Source organism: Brachyistius frenatus, unplaced genomic scaffold (genome assembly GCF_029030835.1).
Source record: "Brachyistius frenatus isolate BFR_SWC_R1_liver_20210118 unplaced genomic scaffold, ASM2903083v1 Contig_185, whole genome shotgun sequence".
NCBI classification, from domain to species: Eukaryota; Metazoa; Chordata; class Actinopteri; family Embiotocidae; genus Brachyistius; species Brachyistius frenatus.
The window spans coordinates 519491-535035 of record NW_027210784.1 but is presented as its reverse complement, the minus strand read 5'-3'; the positions used below and the strand labels follow the sequence as shown (position 1 = coordinate 535035).

The following is a 15545-nucleotide window of genomic DNA, read 5'->3' as shown; positions in this document are numbered from 1 at the left end:
GGGTGACTGTGGTGACCTTGGTAGGTTAATCATCATGGCGGCTATTGTCAGGTTGAGTTCTGTGTGTCGCAGAGGAGTTCAACGTAAGTACTGCTCTCTCTTCCCCATCGCTCTGTCTTTATTGAACACATGTGCCCACTTTAGCACCGCCGTTTGGCAGCTGGCCGTTTTGTGAGAAGGGAGGAGGAGTCCTGCATGTGGGAGGACAAATCACATCCGCCACACTACTTTTCAAGTTCACCAATTCACTAAAGCAAGTTATGTTGTCATTACAAGCGGGTCTATCCAAGTTATCATCGGTGGTTAACGTTAGTTAGTGCCTGGTTAACTTAACACCCACAGAAGACTTGGTTGTGACGCGACCTTAAAGGAACTATGATGACATCACTGTCTTACCGTGACGTTAACACTCGCACGAGATCGGTTGAGCTGCACACCAGGCATTGTACAAAATACAATCATTTAGAAAAAAAATTATACATAGCAAGCAAAGAAACCTTGACTTTACAGCTCAGTTTTTAAATGATAAGACTGAGTTTAATTCGGCATATGTAAGACAAAGTAAAGAGCTTTGTAAACCATTTCAGTAAAAGTTCATGTTAGATGAGTACTGCTCACGACCGCCCTCCTGTGGCTGCTTTGGTGAACAGTTTCTTAGTGTTGACTGTTGACTAAAGCCATGCTGTGTTCACCCGTGTTTAAGGCAGTATTCAAATCCCCAACAATAATATCAAAACAAGAAAAAAACCATATTGTAATCCAGCCTAAATGAAATTTGTCAGATATTTTACTCTATTTTAAAGCTATGAGTTGATCTACAAGTCAATAAATAATTGATTTGACCCTGTGGGACCTAAATGTGATTTGATTTACCTTTAGAATTATTTTTGGTATTTTGGAGTGAAATTATTTCGAAAACGGAAATAAAAGATCTAACAATCACAAGGAGAAATATTTGGGGGGAAATGTTGTTTTAATTTGTTAAATATTGAGACGGAACTGAGCAAAATATGTTGCTTACATATTTTCCCCGTTCTTCTATACTTTTGTTGAGTTGAGACCTGCTATAATGACAAGTTAGTTTATTATTGTTTGATTTGTTGTTTGTCACTGTCGTTGAATGCCATCATGTGTGCCCATTGGAAACGTGTTCTCTTCAGCTCTGATCTACCAGAGCAGCGTGCTGGCCAGGCCGCTGGCCGTACCGAACAAACGCCAGGAGCAGCCCTACCTGCTGACGGCGAGGATTCATTCGTCGCAGGCTCTGTACGGTCAGTGTTTCACGAGCACGAGCTCTGCAGGAGTACTCGTTGTGACCCACGCGTGGCACAACTCTATCGAAACTAGTGTGACAAAACCAAAAGCCATTGAAACCACCGCAGCTGTGACATACTTTCTTCCAACGACGTTCTGCACAGTCAGTCATGACTGAGCTGAGCTACATTATCAGTAAAAAGAAAATGAGATCAAAGTATCGCGTAAAGAATGCATATTGTTCTTTGCATGTGATAGTGATTGATAAAACGGTCAAAGTCCGGCATACTGTAGTCTGGTTGCTGTAAATATACCAATAACGATACCATTCAACACTTAAAGGGTCTGTTTAATGTCTATCTGGGTCATTTCCATCCTTCTCTTGATCGGTTAGCACCGGTGGGTTTATGAGCACTCCCAAAAACGCCGAGTGCACCACCTGCACCAGGTGTTTTCACAGCTGGTCTGTACAAAGGCCTTCGAATGTTAGCAGGTTTCAAACACCTGTGCAGGTTTGTGGGTCATTTACCGAATGGTGTGTGTGTGTGTGTGTGTGTGTGTGTGTGTGTGTGTGTGTGTGTGTGTGTGTGTGTGTGTGTGTGTGTGTGTGTGTGTGTGTGGAGCGGGGGGGGGTCCTCTGCTGTCAAATACCAAGAATTGGTAACCGTGTAGTCAGATTGTTCTTGTTTACCTATTTTCAATATGTACAGATGGAGATTTTTTTATTAACTTTTTATGTTATTTTGCTAAATGGAAAAAAAAAGTTGTATCAGTAAAACATTTTGTACTTAAAATGTCCTTAAGTATAATTTTAGTATTAAAAAAACAAAAAAAACACACATTAAGTGATTTTAATGTGTTGCACTGACGTTATCAGGCTCCCTGTGTGCCAACCAAAATGTGTTATCAAGAGTGAAAAAAGGACTGAAGTATTAGATTCTTAAGACTATGACTATTTTGTTCTTGGCTTGTCTTCATATGACACTTATACATTGATCACTTTGGTATATCTTGTTATATAATAATAAAATAATAATAAAAAAAACTGAGATTCTACAGTTCCTTTAATGTGACTTGCGTAACTTGATTTGTTACATCTGTCAAGCCTCATGCCACATCTGTATCATAAGGGCGAGGCCATATGTCCGTGTATTATGTGAGAACAGTAAGCTCAACTCAAATACCCCAAAATATTTCATTCATTTCAAGAACATGCAATTGCAACAAAAAAAAGTGTTGCTGGTTTACGTGTCGACATAAAGATAACGGTGTGCAATACGCAAGTTACATCATACGGTCTTTTACCACTTGGATAGTGAAGCCCTCTGATAACAGTCGCCTTGTCTCGCTCCACAGCGGGCCCGGAGTCCAAAGCCGCCTCCCTGCACTGGACAGCGGAGCGAGGGCTGAGCATGCTGCTGCTGGCCCTGGGCCCCGTAGCTTATTACTGCCCCGGTCCCGTCATCGACTACTCCCTGGCCGCTGCCCTGACCCTCCACGGACACTGGTAAGTCGAGTCAAACAAGAAAACCCGCCGCCTGGTCGTAACCCCCACAGTCGATTCTATTTTATTACTAGAGGGCCAAATACGGGTTATTTCATGGTACTCGACACATTAAAGTCCTGACAGCAGAATTTTAGAACATTATACAAGAGAAACCCAACAATTCAACAATTCCCACATAAGATAGGAGGGGGGGAAAAACTCCTTCTTTTAAGGGAGAAAAACCTCCAAGAGACGGAAGGAAAAAGAAACTGAATGGAGAGGCAACGGACAATCAGCACAAACTATGGGAGAGAAAAAGCGTGAAGTTAAGGAGATGTGATGGTGAGGGTCCAGTTCTGAAACACATCGATCCTCTCCGTCTTCTCTCCCGGTTCAGCAACATAACATCCTGGATTACTTGCCGTACTCACCATGTGGAAAGTCGTAGCTTTTCAAATGACATCGTTTTTCTTCCCGTTTCCTCGGCGGCACATCTGTACCAGAAGTAAACGCTAAACTAATTCCTCCTTCAGCGGTAGTTCATTTTAAACCTCCATTTTATGAAAGTTCTGGCTCAGTTTTGTTGTTGTTCCACTTGCTGGTGATTGCATGACTTTAAAACACCGACTTACAACTGCTTAAACGAGTCCCAAGTCTCGTTAAGCAACCGGCTTTTCGGGGCGGGTGGGGGTCATCGGGGGGGTCGAGACGCGTCTTCTTAAAACCAAAAACCAGTCAGACGAACGCTCCAACGTCCTCTGGCGCCATCGTCGGCCGAAGCACGAGAAGGTTGGAAAGCTTTCCTCTCTTCAGCCGAGTCTGTACCTAATAGGATTTCAGAGCTCAAAGGAGCGTTGGAAATGAACGCTAAGCTGATGAATGTGGCTGCAATGAGCTCTTTGAGGCGACAGAAGTCGTTCCTTCAACTAACTTGTTCATTGAAAACTGTTCTTTCTTACTGGCTGTCGCTCCGCATCACTCAGCTCGCTGACTTTCCCCACACAAGTAACAGCAGAGGCTCATGGGTATTTTTGTATTCAAAGCCGTGTGACCTTTTTAAACTGGTATGTCTTAACAATACAAACCTCAACGGCGATATCGCGATGAGCGCTCAGTCGAACGGTTCTCGCGCTGTTCCTCATGCGCAGCGCAGCGATTGACGTGGAGCTTAAAATGGAATCGTGGACGAAGCTACAGAGACGTACAACGGACACACTTACTGGTATTTGAGGTCATCTATGCGAGCGTATTTGTTTTTGTTTGATGCGTGCAAGAGACATTTCTGAAGAACATTGTGACAATAAAGAGAACTCGAATCAAATCAAACGTACGTGGGCCAGGGCAAGCCAGGAAGGAAGTAGTCCAAGTTATGTCCCTTGGTCTTCATCAGCACCTGATTAGCACTTGTTTTTTCTAAACCCTGGTACATGCGATGACACCGTGGATCAAATTGAGCGTTCAGCAAACGTCGCCCATCGTCCAATCACGGCGAAGGAGGGGCGGGACTACCGCGGTTGACCACCGATAGCGGTCGCTAATCGGTCTGCGCTTACAGAGCGGCTGTGCAAACGCTAATACGGGGCCGAGTAGCCCGAATGTTACTCGGCGAAAGAACACGGAAGCCGGCGGTGCAGCCGGGCTAACTCGACACAAGGGAGAGGTCAGGGGAATCTGCTGCTTTAATGCTGAGTAACAATGAGAATTAAGAAGAAGAAAACTGAAATGGGAATTAAATGGTAAAGAATGCACACAAGTATACAGAAACACATTTTACGGGCCAAAGTGCGTAAGGTGTCCAAAGTTCAGGTATTTTCAATAAAAAAAATTTTTGTTAAAAATCCTGATTCATTTGAAGCATTGTTGAAGCCACAATCCGGTTCTGTCTTCACCTCCTTTCATTTTTGCGTCCCATCTTTTGTCCGGCAGGGGCATCGGGCAGGTGTTGACAGACTATGTTCACGGGGACGCAAAGATCAAGATGGCTAACGCGGGCCTCTTCCTCCTGTCCACGGTCACCTTCGCCGGCCTCTGCTACTTCAACTACAACGACGTGGGCATCTGCAAAGCCGTCGCCCTTTTGTGGAGCAAATGAATACGACAAAATGGACTTGTGAAGCTCGGGGAGGACCTACACACCGGGGCGGGAGCCAACTCATCCTGGCTGATTGTACAAAATTCATGGTTTTCTTTGTAAATTCTTATAAATATAGCATTTTGACAATATTACATCGACGCGCAAGTTGTGCAATTGTAATTAATGTCGATCAGTTCAGGCTTTAAGTCGATTGGACACTTGCATCCATTTTTCTCTCAGAATATGTCAAAGTAGCTTCTGTTTCTGTTCTGCGGCGACTACGTTTAAACTACAGGGACTTTTGTTTTCCATGAAACAGATCTGACTTCGATCAAGTATTACAGAACACTGCTGTTTGACCTTAGTCTTTTTTTTTTTAATTGTTTGGTTCTTCTTGTGGCTCATTACTTTCATGTATTTTGTTTCAACAAACAGTGTGTACATACCACCTTTTGCTCTTAAACCTGATAAGAAGTAACCAGGCAGCCTTTTCTAGGAGAGAATCCATCACCCCTCCACACTAAACCCCCGTTTACAAGTCATTCACCAGGTCCGTTTGATGTGTTCTTCAGTTGCACCATCGTGGCACTGCCTACTTCTTAAAATAACAGCAGCACATTTTTGTCGCTGGCATCTTGAAGTCAGAGGCTTTATTGGGAAACCTCTGACCTTGGAGGGGGGGGGATTGGGAGAAGTCTGAATCTGCTCTAATGTGAGCCTGTTTTTAATTCAGGAGATCTGCTCTGTTGAAGGTGCATTAAAGGTAAGGGAGGGGGGGGGGTGTTCAAACCCACCCGTGCTTCTCCAGCAAGATCGGACGACGACATCTATCTGGTGGCGTGCTCGCGGGGGGGGGGGTGAAATTCACAGCTGCTCTGGTGATTAAAAACCCATTCAACACAGTGACGGTGACATGAACACTGTTAAATTACAATCTCCAACTGTAAATGAGCTACCTGCAAATGATTCAAAATGTTCATTTATTGTGACCATTTCAAAACTCTTGGCAATGTGTCTTATAAACATGCGTTCAGCCGCTCATGAAGACTCAATATGGCAGTCAAATGGAAAACTGTTGATGTTATGATGTAATTGTGGAACATTTACCTCCAGCACATTTTTGGTATGTAATCACACACACACACACACACACACACACACACACACACACACACACACACACACGCAGTCCTTGCATGCAGCTGTAATTCCAGCAAATATTTCAGTGCTGCTGAACGTGAGTGTTCAGGTTGAGTTTATCTGAGCTCTGGATTCCATCTGCTGTCCAAATATTCACACAGTAAATGTTTATTATTGTATCTTACAAATTTGGTGTCGGTCTGTTTTTTTGTTTTTTTTTCATTACATCAACGGTCGGTTTGTGATATCAAAACCAGACAGAAAGTCGGCTGTTAAGAAGGTTTCATATTTATGACCCGACGATACGCACAATGTATAGAATGACGGTACAAAAGGTGTATAAGATACAAAAAAATAGCTTTTATAATGTTAAATTGTGGTGTACATGTGAATATGGCAGAATTACAAAAAACGTGGAAAAAAAACAACGGTAGACATGCATTCCTAAACACCCCTTTTGTTTCCGAAAAATAAACTCCCACAGATGAAGATGCATACGGTCGTGAGCTTCACTTTCAAAATACAGCACTGTTACTGTTAATAGCTGAAGGATTTCACTGGTGGGAAAGAAAAAGCTAAAGATCAGTTAATGGGACCACAAACTTTTCAATATTAGACAATAAATACTGTAACTGAAGATGAATAAAAGTTAGCATGAGATTTTAAAAAAAATGTTCAAAAAAACAACTAATAAAACGTGTCAAATAACAATGATTCCAAACTAAAAAAAAAAAATACAAAAACAGCACTTTAATACCACATAGTATCCCGTTTGATAATGTCCTCATGATTGTGGTGAAATCTGACAGTATAATGGAAAAAACCATGTGGGGGATAATAATGTCTGGAGTTCTAGTCATTTTATTTTTCAGTACTTTCCTGCAGTGATAAATCATACTGATACAACAGATTAAACTCTGAGGACCAGGAGAAGCAGCAGAAATTAGATGGCTGGAATAAGTTATTAATAATAATAATAATAGGTTATAAATTCAGTGACATTTTCTGGTTCTGTCGGAGGTTTCGTTTTCCTTCCCTCTTTTGGAGGTTTTTCTCCCTTGAAGACAGTTTTTTTTTCCCTCCTATCTTATGTGGGAATTGTTGAATTCTTGTGTTTCTCTGTATAATGTTGTAAAGTTATGCTGTAAGGACTTTAATGTGTTAAGTGCCGTGAAATAACTTCTGATTTGGTGCTATTTAAAAAAAAAATGGAATTTAATTTATTGTCGGAGTCTAATCGGAAAAACTTCTTTGACACAGAACTCTTCCTACTTCAAGAAATATTGTTTCTTCTTTTTACTTGCAAATGATCTTGTCCTATTGAAATAAAATATAATTATAAGTGGAGTCTTGTTAGTTTTAGTCTTTTTGGTTTAACCTTTACATAATTAACATTAATTCTTTTGTACAATTATCATTTTCGTATTATCTTTTTTTTTAATGTATTTAATATTGAACACTTCGGGGTTCCATATGCTTCACTGTAAATTGAAAGTAATCACATTCCGATCACTATGATTCACCGAAGGACAATAATCTCACACCGAAACCCAAAAAAAAGGGATTTTGTTCTGACGACGGGACGATTCCGATGATTTTCATTTCTTACTTTCACACAGATGAAACTCACAGGGCTCGTCCACTTGGTCTTTGTTTATGTGACGCAGGACCAGTTTTAGCAGACAGGACTCAGGACTGGGGTTGAATCCCAGGAACCACCCCTGGTGCGCAGTGGACTCAAACATGTACTTGTTGGTCGCTGCGAGTTCGGTCCGGTAGAACAAGGCCTTGTCTGACAATCCGTCAATGTTCTGGGGAACATCCTGCAGACACACACGAGCGGGAGAAGTGATTTAATTGGTAGTATTTTATCATCCCAAAAATTCATTCCATATTATTTGCTTCATATGAATTTCAGGTGTTTCTTGTAGATTCATTTTGTTCACCTGCCAACACGACTGTTTGTACCTGAATGTCTTATGTATTATTTACTCTCCCGGCGCCCTCCTGTTTTCTTTGACCCCAGGAAATTCCCATCAATTGGCATTGCCCTCAGACGTTACTCGGATAGTCATCACAAACAGATCCATACATTTTGTCTGTTATTCTGACATTACCCAATTTACCAGATAGTTTATGAAACCACATTTGAGTACACAATCCGCACAATGCATACAAATTTGAACCTAAACGTCACTTCGACCCGGCGACCGTTCTGTCTGCGCGGGGAGGTCAGCGGTTGTGCGGGAAAAAAAATTCTCTCTGATCATTTTACATGTAAAAAGTAACCGAAATCACTGGCACAGCTTTTGTTGTCTTTAAATTATGTATGCGGTGATTTTAACAAACAAAGTTGCAGTTTATGAAATTCAAATCTTAGCAGGTAGTTTGGAAAAGGTTTAACCAGTCGTCTTCACGCCTCTTAGTCCCTATTTCATACTCGTATTGTTGTCTGACAGCTCAAACAAAAAATAATGGGCAAATGAGAACAGCTTTATTGGGAATTTGCCAGTATAAAAAAAAACAACTCCCGTATTGTGAAAAATAAATGTTGGAGGACATGAAAGCTCATCTGTTCATCTAAAAACAGGTGTTGCAACCACCGTTTTGCTGTTGCCCAGATTTTGAACTGGATCCTGAACCTGACAGGCTAGCCAGTGAAGGGACGATAAAATGGAGGGGGGTGGGGGGGTGACGTGAGTCATTCTGCTGGTTTCGCAGTGTCGCAGCAGCATTTGTGGACCAGCTGTTGACGGTCCAGAGATGACTTGCTGAGAACAGGTGAAAAAGGGAAGTTACAATAGTGAAGTTGGGATGATATGAAGTGCGTGAATGATCATTTTCGCTTCCGGTTTTGAAACAACTGTTGTTTTGGCAATGTTTCTGAGGGGGAAGAAGCATGTACGGGTGAGCCGTTACCTAAACATGTACTGTGCGTCAAAGCCCTCGCAGACAGAGGCTAAAAACAAACCGCAGAGGTTTTCAAACTTTCAGGTATGGGTGAGGTGAAAGGGGATTGCGGGGAGGGAGAGGTGTCATGTCTGCCCTGCAACGGCATAACAACAGCAGGTGATCTCTAATTTTTAAATCACAAGTAAACATCTGTTTATCCGCTTAGAAGTGACAAAAAAAAAAAAAAAGAAGAAGCTCCTCGAACTCAAGAAATTGCCTGAAAATCATCATGTTTTGGGATTTTCTTTAATATTAATCACTCATTTGATGTGTCTCCACATCCATCTGTACATTGCAAAGCAGGTGCTGCTGACAGATGATTCGGTGCAGTTTTGAATTGTGCCAACTTGTCAAAAAAAATGTAACAAATTGAGCATGACAAAAAACACACCGAGGGCTCAAATTGCAGCCTAAAAGTGGAACTCACCGAATTCAACAGTGTGATTCTGTATTGGAGTACATTTGTGACCACGTCATCGACAGACCTAAACCTGTATCAGTATTCACATTTGAAATCTATGAATATAAATAAGGGGGATAAAATGAGGTCCTGTCCGTGGACCGTTACACACTGTTTGTACTCACCATCTCCTCGGCATATATTTCTTTGTCATTCCGGCAGCATACCACGATCTTCTTGCCATCTTTTTGATCGGGTTTGTTGACATACAGCATGACGGCCCTCCCCTTCTTGTCCAGCAGGCTTGAGTCATAAATGTGGATCTGAAATTGGTTTTCTGAAAAATGGAAACAAGCAGGAGGAAAAAAATCAGCATGTCAGTGAATGACTGAGGATCATCGTGATCGAAACTCAATGATGATGATTCAAATGTTGTACAGAAGAAAGGTGACGGTGCGACTGCAGGAATCTGCTGCTCTGTGCATCTGTAGTTACGTGTTCTGTGCTTTACGTCCTGAGTTGATCTGCATCAGTTCTAATGGAGCTGAACGGTGTGAGGAGTCGTATCCTCACTCCTGTCAATCAAACAGCCCCCCCAAATCCCTCCAAAACACATCTTTTTGGGGTTTATTTTCTAATCAATGTCGGGATTATTTTCAGATTAACTGACAATAAAATAATTTGTGGAAAAAAATATATTAACATACAATTTCACGAGAGAGGTTGAACGGGAATCTATGGAGATCGGAGGCTTTCTGGTGGTGTTGCAGTTTAAGGCACTTCCGGATCGGCCTCATTTTTCAGACCCGAAGGCTTCGTCGACAGAGAGTCGACGGCCTGTACTTTGACAGAGTTCTTGGCTGCTGTAAATAATTCCTCATGTTGATGCAGGTCGTGAGGAAGTAATTTCTTAGTATGACTCAAATATAAAAGATGGGCGCTGTCTCACACCGGAGTCGCTCCACGACTGAATCACCAGCTGTGCCAGCATTCTTAGTTTTGTCTGTGCAGCGATGGACTATAAAACACTTCTACTAAGGAGGAGGTAGTTTCCCAGCACACGCTTCTGTGGCTGATTCATTTACTGGCAGCAGATGAAATGAACTCTTGCATGTTCTGAGGATAAAGCTTCCCAGGTGAGGTGCGCAACATGTTCAAGACTCAGTAACAGTAAATCAGTTTTTCCTTTCCACTGTCAAAAACGAAGAAATTCATACACCTAATAATCGTAATTTTTTTTTTACTTGGGAAGAATTCAGCACTTTAGAGAGCTTCTGTAAAAATCTCAGACATGAAGGGTCCAAACAGCTTTTCCATTCAGCACCATTTCCATGAGATGTACCGGGACTTTTGGCTACATCTGTAAATCTTTCAGTGTAGTCGGAGATTAAAGGCGTGCAGAGTCTCTATTACTCCTTCCTACTGGCTGAGCAAAAATATTTTGCCTGCATAAGAATTTACTACATTACTAGTTTCTGAACTAACATAAGACATCTGACACACGAATGTCGAGAGTCTGTTTCGTATATGTTTCAGGCAAAAACAGGACTCTCAAAGCAGGCGGATGTAACTAATACCTTATAATAGTAATGTGGCTCACATCCAAGAGGTATTTCAGTGTTAGTGCTATTAGCTGGGCATTTCTCACTGCTCGGCCAACTGCTAAAAAAAACCCATCTTCATCCACATGTTACATTTTGTCACAAAGTATGACACCTATGTATGTTACCTCTAAGATATACTGTAATTTTAATGACTCCAAGAAGCATCTTGAATTTCAAAATGCTGACGATGTCATGTTCGGCCATGAAATTAAACTAAAGGCCGGTCTGAAGGCTAAATTAGGTTAGTAACTTTGAGTATTTACACAAGACGGGAGAAGAAGAGCTTTTGCTGCATTTTACCAGATACATGTGCCTGAGATTTTGTTAAGTCCCGGAGTTGAAAATCTCTTTCACCGTCGAACATCAGGAATTTGTGGTTGTAGCACGTGATCCAATAGTTCCAGACCTGTTTGGACCTTTGGAAGCAGTCCTCCTCCAGATCTGCATTTTGGAGAGAATAACAATATTAAACGAGAGTGTTGTCATACGCACACAATCACTACCTGTATACTATGGGAAACATGAAACCCAATAAACTGTCCACAAATGTATTTTTCTAGTGACTATGTACGTTAAAATAAATAAATAAATTACCTCTTTCAGTCACTTTGCATATGGAGCAGGGGTAAGCAAATGACAAGATGCCAGGATTCATATGCAAATATTAAGAAACACATAAGGGATTGTTAAAATAAATGTATAACAGCATATAACAGTAACGTCTAAATTCATCAACTGAGAAAAAATGAAGAGAGTATGAAAAGATGTTTACCTTCAAAGTATAAGGAATTATTACATGTATCAATAATTGTAACAGCGGAGAAGTTGTGGGACGCCATCAGCTAGACTGGGGAATAAAAAACCAGTCTCATTTGATTTAGGGATACAGTTCATAGCCACAGAGGTTGCCGCCACCCATTGTGTTAGCATATACAAGGGTTTTGTTTTCAGATTTTGACATTTTATTTCTATATTAAATAGAGAGGTGACAAACTAAGGAAAATGGTTGGTTTTTTTCCCACTCTATTTCTTAACAACAGCTTCAATGCTTCATGGTATTTATTTCTCAAAGTAAGAGGAACTCCTGGAGGAATGAACTCAAAGATATTGCCTGTGTTCAGCCCAGTTAAATGTAGTTGTTCCAGCATGCTGAGATGTGGATCTGCTCTGTGGTTTTTTATACACAAAGAGGATGTTTTTGATAAAGCTTATAGTTAGGTCTGGCTCAGGTGGCCCTGAACCATCCTGCAGTTCTGCTGTTATAGGCCGAGGCTGCTGAGGGACCTCGTGATGCACTGAGCTCCTTTCCTCTCTACACTCATATCTCAACATTACATCTCATTAACTTCATGCTTTTTCTCTCCCATAGTTTTTTCTTATTATCTGTTGTCTCCATTCAGTTCCTTCGCTCGCGTAGTTTCTCTTCTTTCTTTTGCAGATGTCCCGTCATGGAGCTGCATGTCTCGGCCCTGTGCTTGTCGTCTCCACCAACAGTTCTTCTCTTCTATCTCTATGCTGTCCTTTTCTCTCTCTGCTCTCCTCTCACCCCAACCGGTCGAGGCAGATGGCCGCCCACCTCTGATCCTGGTTCTGTTAACAGATGCTCCGCCCACCCCTGATCCTGGTTCTGTTAGATGCTTTGATCCTGGTCCAGATGTTAGCCTGGTTCTGTTAACAGATGGAGTTTCTGTCTTCTTCCTGTTAAAGGAGGTTTTTCTCCCTTAAAGAGGAGTTTTTTTTCCCTCCTAGCTTATGTGGGAATTGTTGAATTGTTGGGTTTCTCTGTATAATGCTGTAAAGTCTTGCTGTAATGACTTTAATGTGTTAAGTGCCATGAAATAACCTATGTTGTGATTTCACGCTATATAAATATAATTGAATTGAATGTAAAAACACTGCATCAGCTGTTTAGTTTTTATTCCGTCTGTACAATCCACATGACTCGACACACCCACATACGTATGACATCCGTGAGGAAAACCAAGAGGTGTGATGGTGTATCCCCTCTGCTCGGGGGATTTACAACGTACGGCGCTAAAACAAACCACAGACAGCGAGGCTACAGGCACATTGTGTTCCTGTCTTTCATATAAATCTGCACTCTTTATTACACACTTTTTAAGGCAGTCCGCCCTCCAAGGCAAAAGTGGTGCACAATTGGTAAAAGTACACCAGGTACGGTGGGAAGTGCTGTGCTAGGGTCAAAACTCAGACAACAAAACGTCCCTTCACAGTTCAGGCAAAATTCTAATCCAAGAGAAGAAGGAATTTATAATTAGAAAAGGAGCAATGCTTCAATATAAAAATATCCCATGTACAATAAATAAAAAAGGAAATTTGGTCTGCCTGTGAATACTGTCACCGTTAGGTTAACACTACTGATGAACTGATGTGGTAATTGGCGGGGCTTTTTTATGAACAGTTGAGTAATATAATCGGTAGTAGTGCATGATGTATTATCAGCTCATTATATCAAACATGTATTCAAAGTATGAAAAGTACAATTACTCCTTGTGATGTAAGATTGTTGCACTGTGCATTAGCTATGTCAGGACTTCCAGGATATTACGTGACTGTGTTTTGCTTACTGCAATATAAATCCGCTGCACTTTTTTTTTCTTTCTCGCAAGTATTTTTTGTGTATTGATCTATTTATTCAATGTTGGGTTCATTTTTCTTTGGAAATTCTTTTGTTCTTGGCCCTGTTTTTTGGACCAATGATTGACTTTTTGTTGGTTATTTATTTCTATTTATGTATATGTCGGTCTGTCTGTCTGTCTGTCTATTTAATGAAATAGGATCATTTTATGTTTATACTGTTACTGTCCTGAGAAACACATGTCTGTAAAAACTCAACAAGCTCCGAAACACAGTCCTATTTTCAGCTTTGTGACGATTAATTTTCATGCTTATCCAAGTGGCTGTATACATATTTTATCCAGTTTTAAGAAGGAGGGACATTTTCTCTGCCTATCATCTAATCTTTCAGTTTATCAGAAATATTTAAATTCAAAACCCCCAAAAATGTGAATATACGTGGTTTTCACTAAACAGGAAAGGTTTGAAAACTGGGAACTAAAGCTGTCAAGCAAAGGTAATAGAGTAAAAAGTACAGTAACATAAAAATGAAATACTCGAGTAAAGTACAGTATATCATGGAATTATCACGTTTATTTCTAAAGTGTTCAGTGTACGGAAGTATTTTTTTTGTTCAAATAGGCATGGCAACTTAAGTGTTATTTGCTAATTATACCGCTTTACGGAGGTTTTAGAGTGCTGAAAATTTCACCGACCTTTAGAGATGTTTTTTTCTTCAGTACGTTAAAAAAAAAAAAATAAAACTTCCTCTCACAAAAAGTCTGACGTCCTAAACGGAGTTTGACCAGGCTGAGCTTGTTATGGTGCCTGGTGCTGGTGAGGCTGCTGGGACTCCCACTACCTGACTAACTCATCATGTGTGGAATTGACGCACGCGGGCGCGCGCTTCCAGGCGGAAGTGAAAATAAAGGACTAAACAAAAACGCAATTCCTGTTTTATTTTCGTCTAAATGGAAAGCGTGTCTTTTATTTTTGAGCCAGACGTGCCTATTTTTCTCTCTTTTCTTATATCAGTTGTACAAATAAAATTTTCAGTTTGTCAAAAGTCTTTTAATATGAATTGTTTACGTTTGGGTTGTTCTACTTGCATTTAACAGTGACATGTGTCCATTAATTTAAGGGTTAAAAAAAAAAGACGTTTTGAAAGCAGAAGTTGCTATATCAGTTAGTGATTCAGTTGTACTTCGTCTAATAACTGGAATTGATTTTTATCATTTTATTTTGAAATCCCTTCTCCGCGGATGGTTGCTCTTGATGGCTGGCTTGTTGGCTGTGAACATGTCTGGTCTGCCACCAGAGGGGTGAAACGAGCTGTGGGTACATTTTCAAAAAAGGTAACATGCAAGGTCCTGACCTTCCTTGCATTTAACAGTGACCTGTGTCTATTAATTTAAGGGTTAAGTAAGACGTTTTGAAAGCAGTTGTTGCTATGCCAGATAGTGATTCAGTTGTATTTAGTCTATAACTGCAATAGATTTGTATCCTTTTATTACACACATAAGCAACAGACATACCTGTCAACAAGTCTCCACATGTTTGTCTGGTGCTCAGATATCACAAGTAAATTTCCTGTCAAACCATTTTGGCTGACCAGAAGCTGTGAATTTGTGCTTCTATGATTTTACTTGGTTTTTTTCCATGTATCAGGAAGTGAGTCATCCTCAGTGGCAGGCAAAACTCAGATGGGACTTATTTTGGGTGTTCCTTCCCCAGGGCTATCAACTGACAAATAAAAAGCTTTAGCAAATTACCTTTTTAGCCTTAGTGTGATTTAAGAAAAACAGTCCAATCTCAACATGTGGTCCACAGTCTTTAGACAGTGTGTTTTTAGCAGGTCTCACTTTTGCAGTTGTTTATGTAGGTCTATTTTTCCCACTCAGATAAAAATACTTTAAGTGGACATTAAGAGAATCTTGATACTTTTATCTGCTTCTAAATGTATTGATGTCAGTGGTGAGGGAACTTAAAACAAATCTGACACAGGTCTCTTCAACTTCATTTGAAGGAACTAAATATTCTTAAATTTATTATTTCGTC

At 40.7% G+C, this 15545-nt stretch overlaps 2 protein-coding genes across 2 annotated transcripts; one reads left to right on the top strand and one right to left on the bottom strand.

Moving 5' to 3' along the window:
- Positions 1 to 11: 11 nt before the first annotated feature.
- On the top strand, positions 12 to 5339 carry sdhdb (succinate dehydrogenase complex, subunit D, integral membrane protein b). The gene is made up of 4 exons (XM_069718056.1): positions 12 to 83; positions 1161 to 1271; positions 2611 to 2761; positions 4667 to 5339. The coding sequence occupies exons 1-4, from the start codon at positions 35 to 37 to the stop codon at positions 4830 to 4832; spliced, it is 477 nt and encodes a 158-aa protein (XP_069574157.1). The 5' UTR covers positions 12 to 34; the 3' UTR covers positions 4833 to 5339.
- Positions 5340 to 6294: 955 nt separating this feature from the next.
- On the bottom strand, positions 6295 to 14293 carry LOC138632479 (interleukin-18-like). The gene is made up of 6 exons (XM_069718065.1): positions 14204 to 14293; positions 11683 to 11757; positions 11505 to 11516; positions 11211 to 11351; positions 9492 to 9643; positions 6295 to 7777 (listed from the first exon to the last, which is right to left on the bottom strand). Exons 2-6 carry the CDS (start codon positions 11747 to 11749, stop codon positions 7553 to 7555), a joined length of 597 nt encoding a protein of 198 aa, XP_069574166.1. The 5' UTR covers positions 11750 to 11757; positions 14204 to 14293; the 3' UTR covers positions 6295 to 7552.
- Positions 14294 to 15545: the final 1252 nt, after the last annotated feature.

Excerpts from the sequence above, each read along its gene's own strand:
- sdhdb (XM_069718056.1), top strand. The coding sequence starts at position 35 with ATGGCGGCTATTGTCAGGTTGAGTTCTGTGTGTCGCAGAGGAGTTCAA. Across the intron at positions 84-1,160 it reads GTGTCGCAGAGGAGTTCAAC|CTCTGATCTACCAGAGCAGC; the intron begins GTAAGTACTGCT and ends TGTTCTCTTCAG. Across the intron at positions 1,272-2,610 it reads TTCGTCGCAGGCTCTGTACG|CGGGCCCGGAGTCCAAAGCC; the intron begins GTCAGTGTTTCA and ends CTCGCTCCACAG.
- LOC138632479 (XM_069718065.1), bottom strand. The coding sequence starts at position 11,749 with ATGGCGTCCCACAACTTCTCCGCTGTTACAATTATTGATACATGTAAT. Across the intron at positions 9,644-11,210 it reads ATCTCAGGCACATGTATCTG|AAAACCAATTTCAGATCCAC; the intron begins GTAAAATGCAGC and ends TCCATTTTTCAG. Across the intron at positions 7,778-9,491 it reads AAATATATGCCGAGGAGATG|GATGTTCCCCAGAACATTGA; the intron begins GTGAGTACAAAC and ends GTGTGTCTGCAG.